Source organism: Capra hircus, chromosome 8, assembly GCF_001704415.2.
Source record: "Capra hircus breed San Clemente chromosome 8, ASM170441v1, whole genome shotgun sequence".
NCBI lineage: Eukaryota > Metazoa > Chordata > Mammalia > Artiodactyla > Bovidae > Capra > Capra hircus.
In genome coordinates, this window is record NC_030815.1 from 110,086,562 (window position 1) to 110,104,111 (window position 17,550).

A 17,550-nucleotide genomic window follows, 5' to 3' on the forward strand; every position below is an offset into this window, starting at 1 on the left:
AGGAACAGCAAGACGGCCAGTGGGGCTCGGGTGGCATGACAGAGAGTAGCGGGGGACGTGGCCAGAGAGGCGAGGGGCCGCTGGGCCATGTAAGATCTTGTAGATCATTGCAAGAAGTCTGGTTTTTACTCTGGGTATGACGGGACACTTCTGAACGGTTCTGAGTGATGTGGCCAAACTTATGGTCTAACAGATTCCCTCTGGCTGCTGTGCTGAGTGCAGAGTGCAGAGTGAAGAGGAGACAGGGTTGAGGCTGAAAGACCAGAGGGGGCTAGGGTCATAACCCAAGTGAGAGCTGAGAATGGCCTGGACCCGGCTGGTGTGTTGGTGCTAGGGTCATAACCCAAGTCAGAGCTGAGAATGGCCTGGACCAGAGAGGGCTAGGGTCATAACCCAAGTCAGAGCTGAGAATGGCCTGGGCTGGGTGGTGTGTTGGGGCTAGGGTCATAACCCAAGTCAGAGATGAGAATGGCTTGGACCTGGGTGGTGTGTTGGGGCTAGGGTCATAACCCAAGTGAGAGCTGAGAATGGCCTGGACCCGGCTGGTGTGTTGGTGCTAGGGTCATAACCCAAGTGAGAGCTGAGAATGGCCTGGGCTGGGTGGTGTGTTGGGGCTAGGGTCATAACCCAAGTCAGAGATGAGAATGGCTTGGACCTGGGTGGTGTGTTGGTGCTAGGGTCATAACCCAAGTCAGAGCTGAGAATGGCCTGGACCAGAGAGGGCTAGGGTCATAACCCAAGTAAGAGCTGAGAATGGCTTGGACCGGGTGGTGTGTTGGGGCTAGGGTCATAACCCAAGTCAGAGATGAGAATGGCTTGGACCTGGGTGGTGTGTTGGGGCTAGGGTCATAACCCAAGTGAGAGCTGAGAATGGCCTGGGCTGGGTGGTGTGTTGGGGCTAGGGTCATAACCTAAGTCAGAGATGAGAATGGCTTGGACCTGGGTGGTGTGTTGGTGCTAGGGTCATAACCCAAGTCAGAGCTGAAAATGGCCTGGACCTGGGTAGTGTGCTGGGGCTAGGGTCATAACCCAAGTCAGAGCTGAAAATGGCCTGGACCTGGGTAGTGTGCTGGGGCTAGGGTCATAACCCAAGTCAGAGCTAAGAATGGCCTGGACCCAGGTGGTGTGTTGGTGCTAGGGTCATAAACCCATGTCAGAGCTGAGCATGGCCTGGACCGGGTGGTATGTGGTGTTAGTGAGAAGCAGTCAAGCTCAGGGCTTCCGTGGCAGCTCTGAGGTAAAGAACCCCCCTGCCAATGCAGGAGACGCGGGTTCCATCCCTGATTCAGAAAGACCCGCTGGAGAAGGGCATGGCAGCCCACTCCAGTGTTCTTGCCTGGGAAATCCCATGGACAGAGGAGCCTGGTGGGCTGCAGTCCCCGGGCTCACAGAGAGTCTGACGGGAACTAGTGACTAAACCAGACAACAGCAGTCAGGTTCAAGATGTACTTTGGAGGTGCAGCCAAGAGTATTTGCTAGGTCAGCTGGGGCTTGCAGGTGAAAGATGACTAGGCATTTCAGCCTGAGCCGCTGGGTGGAGCGCCCATTAAAGTTGTTGGTCTTCAGTTCACTACTATGTGAAGATACAAGCCAAAACTTTCTACTTACCAGGTGCTAGCGCCTCCGCCCTTCCACATGCTGTAGGAATAGTCAGCATTTCTGAAGGACATGATGCTCGCCATCCCTAAGAGGCATCAGGGAAAGAACAGAGTGCTTCAGTGACCCCTGTCTCTACTCAGCGCAGCATGAGCCCCCGGGAAAGGTAAGCTTCCTCTGGTGTTGGGCAGCGAACATATGCTCTGTGGCCAACACTGAACTTCTCGAAGGAAGTGCATGCATCGCTTGAACTGGGAATTATCAAGCAGAACATTCTGAGCTCATTCAAGAAGGAAGGAATGCTCCGTAGAGTTTGGAATGCAGGTGTCTTGTCTCTCAGCCAGGCGTTTCAGTAAGTTGAGCCAAAACGCTCCAGCAAACAGTATTTATTTGTGTAACAGAGCCCACGTCATGATTTTTTATTTTTATTTTTGGCGGAAATGTTTTTACAACTAAGGTTTTGTGCAATTCATAACCTAAACATTAGTTTAATCAAACTTTTAGCTTAAAAAAACCACAAGATTTTAATGTACAATATGTGAAACAGATTTTCTTTTACCTTCTTTTAATTTTGTCTTCAGGTTCTGTTTTTGAGTCAATGAGTTCGTAGAAAAGATGTCCCAATTATGTCCTGCTTCCAGGTAGTGATAAACATAGAATACTGGGACAGCGCTCATCAGTTCCGCCTCTGCATTCCCTTTGGGGAGGTGGGTAAGACTATCAATGCCTTCCTCACTCAGAACTGCAGACATGACCTCGCCTATAAGCAGGCCTGAAACAAACAAGCACACAAACAAAGGAATCAAAGTAGATACACTCTGTTTTTATCAGCTTCTGAGTATATTTTCAGTGGTGATAAGAGCAACCAGCCTTATTCTTTCCTTTTTGAATTTCTTCTCAGAACTGGGGAGAGGGAAAAATATCTGATTAGAAAGTTGTATTTAAAGAAACACCAGGCCTAAACATACCACTGGGACGTGGACGTAAGGTGGTGTAATACAGTGGGCAGATTATAGCATACTGGAAAAGGCAAGTTAGTTGCCATTCAGCGTGATAGCTTTAGCTGTTGTTAACCCTAGGATTCGATCGTTTCCCCAGTGCAAAGCCAAGAGTCTGAGCTGTGGACACTCCGTGAGGGCTCTGTCTGTATCTCATCGTGAGACCTGGGAAAACCACTCTCTCGTATATCCAACAACAGGGCGGGGCATGCTTAGAAAGGTCCTTTCCAGTACTAACATTCTGTGATTCCAAGCTTTCATCTGAGATAAAACGTAGTCAGGACGTTCTATTATTGTGATGATAAGTCCCTGAATTTTTAAAGGCTAGAGGCCAGGGATCAGTTCAGCTCAGTTCAGTCGCTCAGTCGTGTCCCACTCTTTGCGACCCCATGAATCGCAGCACGCCAGGCCTCCCTGTTCATCACCATGTCCCGGAGTTCACTCAGACTCACGTCCATCAAGTCCGTGATGCCATCCAGCCATCTCATCCTCTGTCATCCCCTTCTCCTCCTGCCCCCAATCCCTCCCAGCATCAGAGTCTTTTCCAATGAGTCAACTCTTCACATGAGGTGGCCAAAGTACTGGAGCTTCAGCTTTAGCATCATTCCCTCCAAAGAAATCCCAGGGTTGATCTCCTTCAGAATGGACTGGTTGGATCTCCTTGCAGTCCAAGGGACTCCCAAGAGTCTTCTCCAACACCACAGTTTAAAAGCATCGATTCTTTGGCACTCAGCCTTCTTCACAGTCCAGCTCTCACATCCATACATGACCACAGGAAAAACCATAGCCTTGACTAGACGGACCTTAGTCAGCAAAGTAAAGTTTCTGCTTTTGAATATACTATCTAGGTTGGTCATAACTTTTCTTCCAAGGAGTAAGCGTCTTTTAATTTCATGGCTGCAATCACCATCTGCAGTGATAAAGCCCGCTAAAGACACCAGTTCTACCAATGGCCCCAGAGCTGCTTTCCTGGGGCCATCTGCAGGGCATGCAACTGTTTCTGGACTACGACTGCCCACTTGGATCATAGAAAGTCTTTAAATCTGGACACAGCTGCACTCTCATATTGGAGAAGTCTTCGGGCCAGTGACAGCCCCCACCCTCCGTCACGGGAGCATGAATCTCCATTAAATCAAGCCTGAAAATCTCCATTAAACCAAGAGCTGAAAGAGTGGTTGAGGACATGAAGGTGAGGGCAGGAGCAGGGCGCTCCCAGAGTCCCCCATTGGACATACAACTGAGTAGAGAAGAGGAGAAATGGGAAAATCATGAGAATCCTTGACTTTAGTTTGAAACGCAGTGAAATAAGAAATAAAAATGGCTCTGGTTAATTTACCTTTTATACTCACAGTTCTTTTGACTTTTGTTTTGGGAACCATATTTAATGGTATCCTGTATGGGAACTCCTTTCGCCTACTAATGATGCCTGAAAAAAAAAAAAAAAAAAAAAAAAGACTCTTTTATAATCACAGTATTAAAATTTAAAAGGGAAGTTAAAAATAATCGAAGATTTTGATCAAACCCTAGGCTTACGTAATCTCATTAAATAAAGCATTAAAGTTGACTTCAAACTTCCTGGTCATTACAGGATAGGAAATAAACAGGTTATGTAAATCTTTTTCACCAGTAAGAGGGGGCATGCCATTTGTCCAAAGAGAAAATTGTTCTCGGAACTGAAATCTAAAAATAACTAACATATAATCCTTAGTCAAGGAAATGTGAAGATTAACTCCATTTGGAAGCATGCCCTGAAATCCTGTCCACCTTTTCCTCTCCATCCAACTTAGACACTTTTTCTCTCTGCACAGGTTTCTTTTTTTAGTCGCTTCTGTCGTGTCTGACTCTTTGCTACCCTATGGACTGTAGCCCTGCAGGCTCCTCTGTCTGTGAGATTTCCCAGGCAATACCTATGGCTGATTCATGCTGAGCTTTGACAGAAAACAACAAAATTCTGTAAAGCAATTATCCTTCAATTAAAAAAATTAATTAAAAAAAAAGGAAGAATACTGGAGTGGGTAGCCATTTCCTTCTCCAGGGGGTCTTCCCCAGCCTGGGGTCAAATCCCAGTCTCCTGTGTGGCAGGCAGATTCCCTACTGTCTGAGCCGCCCGGCAGCCCCCAAGTTAGCACGCCCGTGTCAGAGCAGTTCCTACTGCCATCAGTGGCTTGTCTCATTAAAATGATAGTGCTTGTCATTCTTCGGATAGAGCACCAAGCACACTACTGAGCTCTTTGTATGCGTTATTGTGATGGATCCTCACAGCAACCCTGTGTACCGGGTCTATTCTTATTCTTTGAATTTTGTGGATGAGAAAATGAGGCTTAGAAAGCAAGTTGCTCAAGGTCACAGAGCTGGCACAGATGAAGCCGCGTCTGAACGCAGGAGGTTTTACTGCAGAGCCCTCAGTAGTCATCGCAAAGAATCGTCCTGCTAAGAAAGCAGTCTGAGGGCAGGGACCATCGTGAATGCTACAGTCCCAAGCACTTAGGCCCTGGCACAGGGCAGATGCTAAAGAAATACAGTGCCATTTTATAATTTAATAGCCGAACTACCTGGCAAAAGAGACAAGAACAGGAGTGTTCTTCAGGTAAGTTTTAACCTTTGATAAATGCCAAGGATATAATGTTAAGGTAAAACTCAGTGGAGGGCATTTGAGAGTATCTCATTGTGGTTGAAACAGCACTGAGTTCAGAAAGAGCTTATTCCAGAATGTGACCCAGGGCAAGACAGAGCCTTTCTATGCCTTGGTTTGCTCACCAGTTAAACAGAAGTAATAATATTTTCCTCAAAGGGTTTTTGTGAAGATAATAAGAACAAAGAGCCTGGCAAAGAGTTTGAGCTCCTTTTACAGTACTTTTGACAGTAGGTTGTTTTGAGATTATCTAACTTTTGATTCTCCATGATTTTTTTCCATTGATATCTGCCCTTGACTATTTCAGTTCTCATTAGCAGCTCTTCTACCAAATGGAAAAGGTACAGAAGAGAAAGCTAAATGTTAGGGAAGTCAATTTTACTCCTGCTAGAGATCATGCAAACGACCCACCAAGGCCTCACATATAAAGGCAGATTCCAGAGAGATTAAAGCATGTAAAAGTTAAATCTGTAAAACCCAGGGGACAAAATATACAACAATGTTTTTGTGAACTAAGATATATACCTGTGAAGTGAAATTATAATGAATCTGACTATATCAGGATAAAGGATTCCTGTTCAAAACCCACTGAAGATCATTACTGCTCAAAGAAGCACACTGGAGACAAACACCAGCAAGAAATAGGAAAACCCAAGTGGAAAATAGAGAAAATGCAGAAGACGGGAATAGGCGATTCACAGATGGGAAGCCCAAACGGCCAGCAAGCATTTGAATAGATGTTTAGATATCATCGTATTCAGAAGAGTTACTGATAAAACATAATGAGATACTGCTTTACGCCCCTCAAAACTGGCACACTTTAGAGGTGAGTGGGCGTGGAATGAGAAGAATCCTCCCGCAGTGCTGGTGGAGGTGTAAATAGTAGAGCCATTCTGAGGAGCAGCGTGTCAGAAGTAAATGATATTCAACATGCATATGCCCTTTGACCCAGCAGTTCAACGCTGAGAAACAGACCAGATAGATGCCCACACAGATGTGTAAAGGGAGGTGAAAAGGGATGTTCACTGCAGCACTGTCGATGGTGGTGGGGAATCTGTCAGTAGGAAGTGGGTAAGCGAAATGGTGGTGGAATCAGAGCCAAGCAGAACCCTGCAGCCCCCCCAGCTCCCAAGTAAGTACAAAAAGTAGTTGATGATTAAGGCAATGGTCACAGACTGTCTGGTGCACGTTCCTAAACTGTTTTGCAGACGCTGTAACTAGGACCGGGGGGAAATACTGTGATGGCCAGGCTGTAGCCGTGACCTAAGCAGCTCCATCTTGAGCAGTCTTGAATGTCTGGCACAATTCCAAGATCTGGCTTCAAGAGAGTGGGATTCACATTATTGCTCATAATAAACTGTATCTTGTGGGCATCGAGATAACTGTAGCTTGCTCTGCCCGCATATGTAAGCAGGCAGCTAAGACTGTCATCAGAGATGCTACAGACTCGTGTTGGCAGATTTCACTCTGAGAATACGGTCAGAGTGTCAGCATGGAGAGATTACAGAAGACGGACTGTCACCCCTGATCGCACAGAAATGGAATGATATTTGACAATAGGGAATTGACAGCAGTTCTTATGCCCTTTCCCTGTTTGGCCATTTCTGTCCCCCTCTAACTTTAAAGGAACCTATCAACAATTATAGGAATGAGATCACTAGGCTGCTTAACCTAACTCCTAAATTGTGCTCTCCTAAATGTACACCATGCCTTGCCTAACCTCTTGATTCTTGCCTAACCTGTGGATAAAAAGAAGCAAGAATGAAGAATTAAGCAGTTTAGAGAATGACCACTCCACAGGGAACTCCCACTCAATATTCTGCTGCCGCTGCTGCTGCTGCTGCTGCTGCTGCTGCTGCTGCTGCTGCTGCTAAGTCGCTTCAGGCTGCTAAGTCGCTTCAGGCGTGTCCGACTCTGTGCAGCCCCATAGATGGCAGCCCACCAGGCTCCCCCGTCCCTGGGATTTTCCAGGCAAGAACACTGGAGTGGGCTGCCATTTCCTTCTCCAATGCATGAAAGTGAAAAGTCAAAGTGAAGTCACTGAGTCGTGTCCAACTCTCAGCAACCCCATGGACTGCAGCCCACTAGGCTCCTCCGTCCATGGGATTTTCCAGGCAAGAGTACTCAATATTCTGTAATAACCTAAATGGGAAAATAATTTGGAAAGGATACATATATACGTGTCACTGAATCCCTTTGCTGTACACTTGAAACTGACACATTGTTAATCAATTATACTCCAATATGAAACAAATTTTTTTTTAAAAAAAAGAATGACTAGCTCTCTACATCTAATAGCCGCTTTAGAAATCCCGTAGGCAAATGATGTGGGCAAGATAACATCTTAAGAGTCAGCCAGTCTGCACACAGCGGGGAATGATGCAGAACTCAACCTCCTGCCTCCATGATTCACTGACACGCTGCCCCCTTCTCCTTTAAAAACTGCCATTGTTTAGTAGGCAAGTTGTGTCTGACTCTGACTCTTTTGAGACTCTGTGGACTGTAGCCCACCAGGCTCCTCTGTCCATGAGATTTTCCAGGAAAGAACACTGGAGTGGGCTGCCATTTCCTTCTCTGGGGAATCTTCCCATCCCAGGGATCGACCCTGCATCTCCTGCGTTGCAGGCAGATTCTTCACCACGGAGCCATCTACGAAGCCCAAAAACCTGTCGTAGCTGAGCAGAATCTTCGGAGTCGGTCTTCAGACATCAGTATACTTTCCTGCCAGATTGCCAGCTTTTCTGATTAAACATCTTTCCTTTCTGTTGACATTTGCCTCTCAAAATATTGCCTTTTGAGCAGCAAGCAGATGAACTTGAGTTCGGTAACAGAATATACTCTGAAATACTGTGTAAGAAGCAGTGAGTCAAATGTATGCATAGCAATAGAAACACTAGTTTAAAACAAAGTACTGAGTTTAAAAACTTAACTAGAACAGGATCTATAGCACACCACCTTTCATATGTTGGAAAAAACCACACGCACACAAAATAACCTTACTTCCCTACTCAAAGACAGATACCAAGCATATCAGAGTGGGGGCATTTGAAGAAAGGGAAGTGGTTGCAGGGGTCAGGAATGAGGAAATAAAACATGGGAGGGCCCTGTCCAGACTGATGGTGACAATGTGCTGGGAACTGAGGGGGCTGAAGAGCTAAACTCTTTGCATCCAAGATAAGAACTGGGGAGAGAGCTTGTCAGGCAGAGAAAGCAGGAACCAAAGGCTAGGCTAGTCTTGTGGTTTGAGTTTCTGTGTTTAGTCTCTTTTTAAGCTGATGTCACATAATTTTACTTACTACGACTTTGCAATTTGTTTTGATGCCTCATCCTCTCTCACTGGTGTTTTCCTCAGATTTCCTCTACCATTATTGTCTGTTTACTTTTCCAAAATTTTTTTAGCCTTTTTTTTAAAAAAAAAAAAACAAAAGCCTCTGTGAAGTATCACGCGTGCACGTGCGCTCAGCCGCCTTAGTCGGGTCATGTCTCGTTGCGTCTGCGCAGCCCTGGGGACCGCAGCCCGCCAGGCTCCTCTGTCCCTGGGAGCCTCCAGGCAAGAATACTGGAGTGGGCTGCCGTGCTCGCTTCCAGACTCAAGCCAGGGAAGGAACCCAAGTCTTCTGCACCGGCTATATTGCTCGTGAATTCTTTACAGCTGAGCCACCCGGGAAGCCCATAGAGTCTCATTCTTTATACCAACTCCAATATATACAGATTAGAAGTGTTTAATACAATCTTCGAAATAAACTGGAAAGAACCGATACTCATCTTTACCCTTTTTAGCACTCTGGAAAGTAACAAAGTTGCGTGAATCTAAGTTGTCTAAAATAACGAGCGAAAAAAGTCACATGACGAGATTGGAAAGAGGCATAGATCCTTTTTTTTAACCAAGATTTTTGATGGAGAGATCTACTTCCAGATAAAAGATCACTGCCATCTTGTGGCCCTCAGGTTCCCACCTAGGAGGGGTGAGGCAGGGCTGCTCTGGAAAGCTGTTTGCAGTGACGTGAGAATGGCAGGCTCAAGGGTGAAGAGGAAAGGAAGGCAAGGAAGCAGTGGCTCTGAGGTGTGACGTGACCGCATGAGGCCAGAACCTCAGAACGCTCGGGGCACGGCCCTAAGGCAGCAGGTCCCTGGCGATCTGGCCTCAGAGAACTCCTCTAACCTTCCGTTCTCCCAGAGGAGGCTGGTGTGGAGAGAAATCCGCTCCCGACCGCCCCCTGCCCCCCCCAGCAACTCTCCCCATAGATCCTTCACAGGGTGGAAGGAAATTTGTGTGGAGATAAAATTAGAGAAAAGTTTGCATGAAGTCAACCTTATTCAATTTGGGCTGATTTGAAATGTAAATATTAATTCTTCGCTTTGCCAGAGGAAATATCACTCTAAGTATAGTGGTCTTGATTTATTTTAAAAAAACAAACAAACTCCCCCCGCCCACCCCCCATTACTGTATCCCTGAAAGAAAAGAAAAATGATACAATGCAATAGTAGGCAAATTTTAACTATTTATTAAGAACTACAGCAGTCTGTCTTTTTTGGTGAAAAGAACTGTTAACTGAGAACATTCTAAATTTCATAAATACCTGTGTATTTAGGCTTTGATTAAGTGCTCAAATGCTTGCACAATTCTAACTTTCATTTAGAATATCTTAGTTGGAGGGGAAGCAAGGAAGCGGGAACAATGGGGAATGGCTTTCTTAAGTAATCAGCATTACTGTGTTTTCAAATAAGCGTGTAAATTTAAGAACGTAAATGCCTTTTTCTTAGGTGTTCATTGGATTGATGGTTCTATAAGAAAATATAGTGAAGGATAAAATGACTGACACACACGGGAAGCGAGGCTACTGACACTATTTCGATGTTTTGCGTTTGAAACTTACGGGGTCATCTGGGGAATTCCCTGGCAGGCCAGTGGTTGGGGGTTGGTACTCTCACTGCCTGGGTTTGATCCCTAGTCCGGGAAGTAAGATCTCCAAACCCAGCCGATGTGGCCAAAAGCAAAACAAAAGCGCAGCTACTGGGGTTTTCTTTGCTCTAAGCCCATCGAGATGCGAACCTACGCTGCGAAAAGTGACAGTGAACGAGGAAGCGGGTGTTTCTGATTCTACACAATCAACATTTTTAAAAATAATGTTTCAGGTTGCACATCTCTCTTGAGCAAAAGACAGCATATAAAATACAAAATCATTTTGCCTACCATAGATACCCTGTGGATCCAGAGTAACACCAGCGTAGCTTTCCCTTTTGACACCTTCTGGCTAAAATAAAGGCAAAAAACATCCAGTTAAGAACATAACTAAATTTATATGACTTGAATGCTTGGGTCAATGTGACTACTTTTCCAATTAAATTTTTTTTTTATTGATTGATTTTTGGACAAGGCAAAATACGTTTTAAAACTTATATGCATACATCCAGGAACAAAATTTTCTGGCTATGTGCATGATAAGCAGAGCAAACACTGAGATAGAAGGGATTATATGTGTCAGGTAACTGATCTGAGTGCTCTGTATGTATTAGCTCATCCAACCTCAAAAATACTCCATGAAGTAATCGCTATTATTACTCCCACATGACATATGAGGAAATCGACAACCAGAGAGGTCAAGAAACTTATATGATGTCACACTGCTAGGAGGTAGTGGAGCCTGGATTCGAGCTCAGGCAGCGTGGCTCCAGAATCTGTGCGTGGAATACCACGCAAAGATGCACAGAACACAGAACATGCCTTGCACACAATAAGCCGATGTATGCTCACTGAAGTCAATTTCACGGCTGAAAACAGAACTCAGGGAATGAAGACCTAGGAAGGCCCAGTTGTGTCCTTAAGATTTTTGTCAAGAATAACATGAGAACATGTGAACTGATAGCATTTAAGAATGATAGCTTTTAAGGAATGATAGCATTTAAGAAATGACAGTTTTCTTCCCCTTTTTAACCTGTTTACTCAGTTACAAAATGGAAACTTTTCTTGACTATAAATTTTAAACTATTAAGTTCCTAAGTCCTGTCTTAGTTATTGCTGTAGCTCCAGTACTTAGCATAATGTCTGGCACAGATTTCAAAACATTTTCCAAAAGCGTTGGGGGAAAAAATTCTTCAAAAAATGAAATACCAAAATGTTAAAATTAGATATTTCTGGTTGTAGGGGTTATTGGTGATTTTAATTTTCTTCTCTGTAGTTTTTTGGTATTTCATACGTTCTACGGAGAGCAAGTATCATTGTTTCATTTAAATTTTAAAAACATAATTTCAGACTTAAAAGTTATAAGAGCAGTCCAAAAATATCTGAGATAGCCTCCACCCAGATTCCCCGACATGTTAACATTTTATTATGTTTGTTATCACTTTCTCTTTCTGTCTCTCTTTCTGAATCACTTAAACACGAGTTGCTGATAACTTCTTTTTCCAGAAAGAAAAAAGTATTTATGAAAGAAGTTTTAAAAAGAATCTTTTCCTTACCACCACTCGTAGTGTTTTTACTAAGATTTCATTTCCAACTGAAGTCTCCAGTGAGAAGCTGAGGTTGTGGAGGCCGATCTCCAGAGGAAGCACGGTGAAGGTAACCAGGTGGTTGGAGGAACCCTCGATTTTCTGGGGCACACACTTGGAGAATCTTCTCCCCTGAGAGTCAGTGCCTGGGCTTCCCGATGAACAGATCCCCTCCACAGGATGCATTTTAACACAGAACTGAAATATCACCAGTGAACAATGACTTCAAAACACTTTATAATAGGGACAGCACGCCCTGACTATGTTCGTCTGGACACAAATTCTCCCCGGTACCTGTCAGATAATCCCTCATATTCTAAGAGAAAGTTCATTTCAGATTTTCTAAAACACACATACCAGTTGCTACTTGGTGAATTACAGTCCATAGGATTACAAAAAGTCAGACATGACTGAGCAAACACACATTCAGCAATGTGCCACGATGTCCAGAAAGCTCAGCACTGGCTCAGAAACGTCTAATCTTCCTTAGACTGTTACCTACGAAATCGAGTATAACGCTACTGGAGTTCTCTGTCCATGTTGCCACGATAGCGTTTGTTACACCATCTCTTTACATGTTTATGACAGACAGTGGGAACCCAGGCTCAGGTAGGCCGTGTGTCTTATTCATCTTTGTATCTTACAGCTCAGCCTTTCGTGTTCAATAAGTGGTTTTATGAAAGACTGGAACTCCATCTCCTGGCATTCAAGGCCCTGACTAATATGTCCCCACTAGCTTTTCCAATCTTGCTTCTCATTAACTTCCCATTTGCATCCCATTATACAGCCAGACTGTGGCTCCAGGAAGATCTAAGTTCAAATCTTGGCTCTGCCACTTTCCGTGTGCCCAGAGCACATGGCCCTCCACTGCGGCTTTGTGACGGGGAGAATAATGACACCTACTGACTTCCGGCTCAAATAGTGAGCATTTTCCATCTCCGCTCCAAAATCTAATGACCTGACAGATCTATCCCCCAAAGAACAAATCTGTATGATCCAGAATAAATCAAGCGGGTAAACAAGGAGGACCAACATTCAACACCTAATTTTGAGGAATTTCTCAAAAATGGCAAGTTCATTTTTCCTCTTAACTATCTTCCTGGGAAACACAACAGCCAGGGTGGCTGAGGCAGGATTTAAAAGAGGACTTTCGGGTCACCCGAAGCCAATGATTCCCTCAGGAGATCGTGGGTAGGGTAGGGAAGAACAGATAAGAAGAGACATTCGATAATTCAACATGAATTCATCATAAAAACTCTTAGTAAATGAGATAAGAAAAGAACTTCTGAAACTGAAACAAATTATCAAAAACAAAAAACAAAAACTTTGGCAGTGGTTCTGCTTTTGGAAACAATTATCAGTTCCTACTAGATAACTATTCTGAAAATAAAATTATAAGCTCTAGACAAAACATGTATTAAAAAAAAAAAAGCTATCTGAAGTCACTAGAGACTGGAAGAGAAGGTGACCCTCAGAAGAAAGGAAGGACATTGGGGAAGGGTCCTGGTTTTTTAGTTTTAACCTGAGGGCTAAAGGCAAAGCAGAAAAGGAAAGGCATGCCCATTCAAATGCAGAGTCCCAAAGGATAGCATGGAGAGATAAGAAAGCCTTCCTCAGCGATCAGCGCAATCCAATAGAGGAAAACAATACAATGAAAAGCCTGTAGTTCTCCTCAAGTCTCTTCAAACGTTCCCGTGGTGTCTCTAATTTTCTTGAAGAGAACTCTAGTCTTTCCATTCCATTGTTTTCCTTTATTGGTTTGCATTGATCGCTGAGAAAGGCTTTCTTATCTCTCCATGCTATCCTTTGGGACTCTGCATTTAGATGGGTATATCTTTCTTTTTCTCCTTTGCCTTTCGTTTCTCTTCCCTTTTCACCTATTTCTAAGGCCTCCTCAGACAACCATTTTTGCATTTCTTTTTCTCAGGGACGGTCTTGATCACCGCCTCCTGTACAATGTCATGAACATCCGTCCATAGCTCTTCAGGCGCTCTGTCTATGAGATCTAATCTCTTGAATCTATTTCTCACTTCCACTGTATAATTGCAAAGGATTCGACTTAGGTCATACCTGAATGGTCTAGGGGTTTTCCCTACTTTTTCAATTTAAGTCTGAATTTGGCAATAAGGAGTTCACGATCTGAGCTGCAGTCAGCTCCCGGTCTTGTTTTTGCTGACTATATAGAGCGTCTCCATCTTTGGCTGCAAAGAATATAATCAATCTGATTTCATTATTGACCGTCTGGTGATGTCCATATGTGGAATCTTCTCTTGTGTTGTTGGAAGAGCATGTTTGCTAAAACCAGTGCTTTCTCTTGGCAAAATTCTGTTAGACTTTGCCCTGCTTCATTCCGCATTCCAAGGCCAAATTTGCCTGTTACTCCAGGTGTTTCTTGACTTCCTACTTTTGCATTCCAGTCCCCTATAATGAAAAGGACATCTTTTTGGGGTGTTAGTTCTAGAAGGTCTTGTAGGTCTTCATAGAACCATTCAACTTCAGCTTCTTCAGTGTTACTGGTCGGGGTATAGACTTGGATTACTGTGATATTGAATGGTTTGCCTTGGAAACAAACAGAGATCATTCTGTCGTTTTTGAGATTGCACCCAAGTACTGCATTTCGGACTCTTTTGTTGACCATGATGGCTACTCCATTTCTTCTAAGGGATTCCTGCCCACAGTACTAGATATAATGGTCATCTGAGTTAAATTCACCCATCCCAGTCCATTTTAATTCGCTGATTCCTAAAATGTTGACATTCACTCTTGCCATCTCCTGTTTGATCACTTCCAGTTTGCCTTGATTCATGGACCTAACATTCCAGGTTCCTATGCAATATTGCTCTTTACAGCATCGGACTTTAATTCTATCACCAGGCACATCCACAGCTGGGTATTGTTTTTGCTTTGGCTCTGTCTCTTCATTCTTTCTGGTGTTATTTCTTCACTGATCTCTAGTTGCATATTGGGCACCACCAACCTGGGGAGTTCATCTTTCAGTGTCCTATCTTTTTGCATTTTCATACTGTTTATGGGGTTCTCTCAAGGCAAGAATACTGAAGTGGTTTGCTATTCCCTTTTCCAGTGGACCACATTTAGTCAGAACTCTCCTCTATGACCCGTCCATCCTAGGTGGCCTACACAGCATGGGTCATAGTTTCATCGAGTTAGACAAGCTGTGGTCCGTGTGATCAGATTGGTTAGTTTTCTGTGATTGTGGTTTTCATTCTTCCTGCCCTATGATGGAGAAGGATAAGAGGCTTATGGAAGCTTCCTGATGGGAGAGATCAACTGAGAGGGAAACTGGGTCTTATTCTGATAGGCAAGACCATGCTCAGTTCAGTTCAGTTGCTCAGTCGTGTCCGACTCTTTGCAACCCCATGAACTGCAGCACGCCAGGCCTCCCTGTCCATCACCATCTCCTGGAGTTCACTCAGACTCACGTCCATCGAGTCAGTGATGCCATCCAGCCATCTCATCCTCGGTTGTCCCCTTCTCCTCCTGCCCCCAATCCTGCCCAGCATCAGAGTCTTTTCCAATGAGTCAACTCTTCACATGAGGTGGCCAAAGTACTGGAGTTTCAGCTTTAGTATCATTCCTTCCAAAGAACACCCAGGGCTGATCTCCTTCAGAATGGACTGGTTGGATCTCCTTGCAGTCCAAGGGACCCTCAAGAGTCTTCTCCAACACCACAGTTCAAATGCATCAGTTCTTCAGCACTCAGCCTTCTTCACAGTCCAACCCTCACATCCATACATGACCACAGGAAAAACCATAGCCTTGACTAGACGGACCTTAGTCGGCAAAGTAATGTTTCTGCTTTTGAATACACTATCTAGGTTGGTCATAACTTTTCTTCCAAGGAGTAAGTGTCTTTTAATTTCATGGCTGCAGTCATCATCTGCAGTGATTTTGGAGCCCCCCAAAATATAGTGTGACACTGTTTCCACTGTTTCCCCATCTATTTCCCATGAAGTGACGGGACCAGATGCCATGATCTTCGTTTTCTGAATGTTGAGCTCTAAGCCAACTTTTTCGCTCTCCTCTTTCAGTTTCATCAAGAGGCTTTTTAGCTCCTCTTCACTTTCTGCCATAAGGGTGGTGTCATCTGCATATCTGAGGTGATTGACATTTCTCCCGGCAATCTTGATTCCAGCTTGTGTTTCTTCCAGTCCAGTGTTTCTCATGATGTACTCTGCATAGAAGTTAAATAAGCAGGGTGACAATATACAGCCTTGACGTACTCCTTTTCCTATTTAGAACCAGTCTGTTGTTCCATGTAGAGTTCTAACTGTTGCTTCCTGACCTGCATACAAATTTCTCAAGAGGCAGGTTAGGTCGTCTTGTATTCCCATCTCTTTCAGAATTTTCCAGTTTATTGTGATCCACACAGTCAAAGGCTTTGGCAAGGTCAATAAAGCAGAAATAGATGTTTTTCTGGAACTCTCTTGCTTTTTCCATGATCCAGCGGATGTTGGCAATTTGATCTCTGGTTCCTCTGCCTTTTCTAAAACCAGCTTAATCTTTAATCCAATTTTCTGCTGATGGGCGGGGCTTTGTTCCCTCCCTGTTATCTGACCTGAGGCCAGACTATGGTAGATAATGAAGGTAGTGGCCGCCTCCATCAGGCCCCATGCATACACTGCTGCACTCAGTGCCCAGCCCTGCAGCAGGCCACCGCCGAGCCACAGCTCCACCGGAAACTCCTGGACATTCATGGGCAAGTCCCTTGAGAAGGTTCAGCTTATTGGCCATCTTACACAAAGAAAGGCAAGGCCAAAGAATTCTCAAACTACCACACAACTGCACTCATCTCACACGCTAGTAAAGTAATGCTCAAAATTCTCCAAGCCAGGCTTCAGCAATACGTGAACTGTGAACTTCCTGATGTTCAAGCTGGTTTTAGAAAAGGCAGAGGAACCAGAGATCAAATTGCCAACATCTGCTGCATCATGGAAAAAGCAAGAGAGTTCCAGAAAAATATCTATTTCTGCTTTATTGACTATGCCAAAGCCTTTGACTGTGTGGATCACAATAAACTGTGGAAAATTCTGAAAGAGATGGGAATACCAGATCACCTGACCTGCCTCTTGTGAAATCTGTATGCAGGTCAGGAAGCAACAGTTAGAACTCGACATGGAACAACAGACTGGTTCCAAATAGGAAAAGGAGTACATCAAGGCTGTATATTGTCACCCTGCTTATTTACTTGTATGCAGAGTACATTTTGAGAAATGTTGGACTGGAAGAAACACAAGCTGGAATCAAGATTGCTGGGAGAAATATCAATACCCTCAGATATGCAGATGACAGCACCCTTATGGCAGAAAGTGAAGAGAAGCTAAAAAGCCTCTTGATGAAAGTGAAAGAGGAGAGTGAAAAAGTTGGCTTAAAGCTCAACATTCAGAAAACGAAGATCATGGCATCTGGTCCCATCACTTCATGGGAAATAGATGGGAAAACAGTGGAAACAGTGTCAGACTTTATTTTGGGGGGCTCCAAAATCACTGCAGATGGTGATTGCAGCCATGAAATTAAAAGACACTTACTCCTTGGAAGGCAAGTTATGACCAACCTAGATAGCATATTCAAAAGCAGAGATGTTACTTTGCTGACTAAGGTTCATCTAGTCAAGGCTATGGTTTTTCCTGTGGTCATGTATGAATGTGAGGGTTGGACTGTGAAGAAGGCTGAGTGCTGAAGAATTGATGCTTTTGAACTCTGGTGTTGGAGAAGACTCTTGAGGGTCCCTTGGACTGCAAGGAGGTCCAACCAGTCCATTCTGAAGGAGATCAGCCCTGGGATTTCTTTGGAAGGAATGATGCTAAAGCTGAAACT

The 17,550-nt window shown here is 44.2% G+C and overlaps 1 protein-coding gene across 1 annotated transcript in view; it reads right to left on the reverse strand.

Moving 5' to 3' along the window:
* The window catches only part of C5 (complement C5), a 95,518-nt gene that overhangs the window by 33,045 nt on the left and 44,923 nt on the right, over positions 1-17,550 (reverse strand). Inside the window, exons 21-25 of the mRNA XM_013966310.2 lie at positions 11,686-11,913; positions 10,421-10,481; positions 3,931-4,020; positions 2,156-2,368; positions 1,609-1,684 (exon numbers count right to left, since the gene is read on the reverse strand). Coding sequence (XP_013821764.2) covers positions 1,609-1,684; positions 2,156-2,368; positions 3,931-4,020; positions 10,421-10,481; positions 11,686-11,913 — 668 coding nt within the window. The remainder of the gene's footprint in view (positions 1-1,608; positions 1,685-2,155; positions 2,369-3,930; positions 4,021-10,420; positions 10,482-11,685; positions 11,914-17,550) is intronic.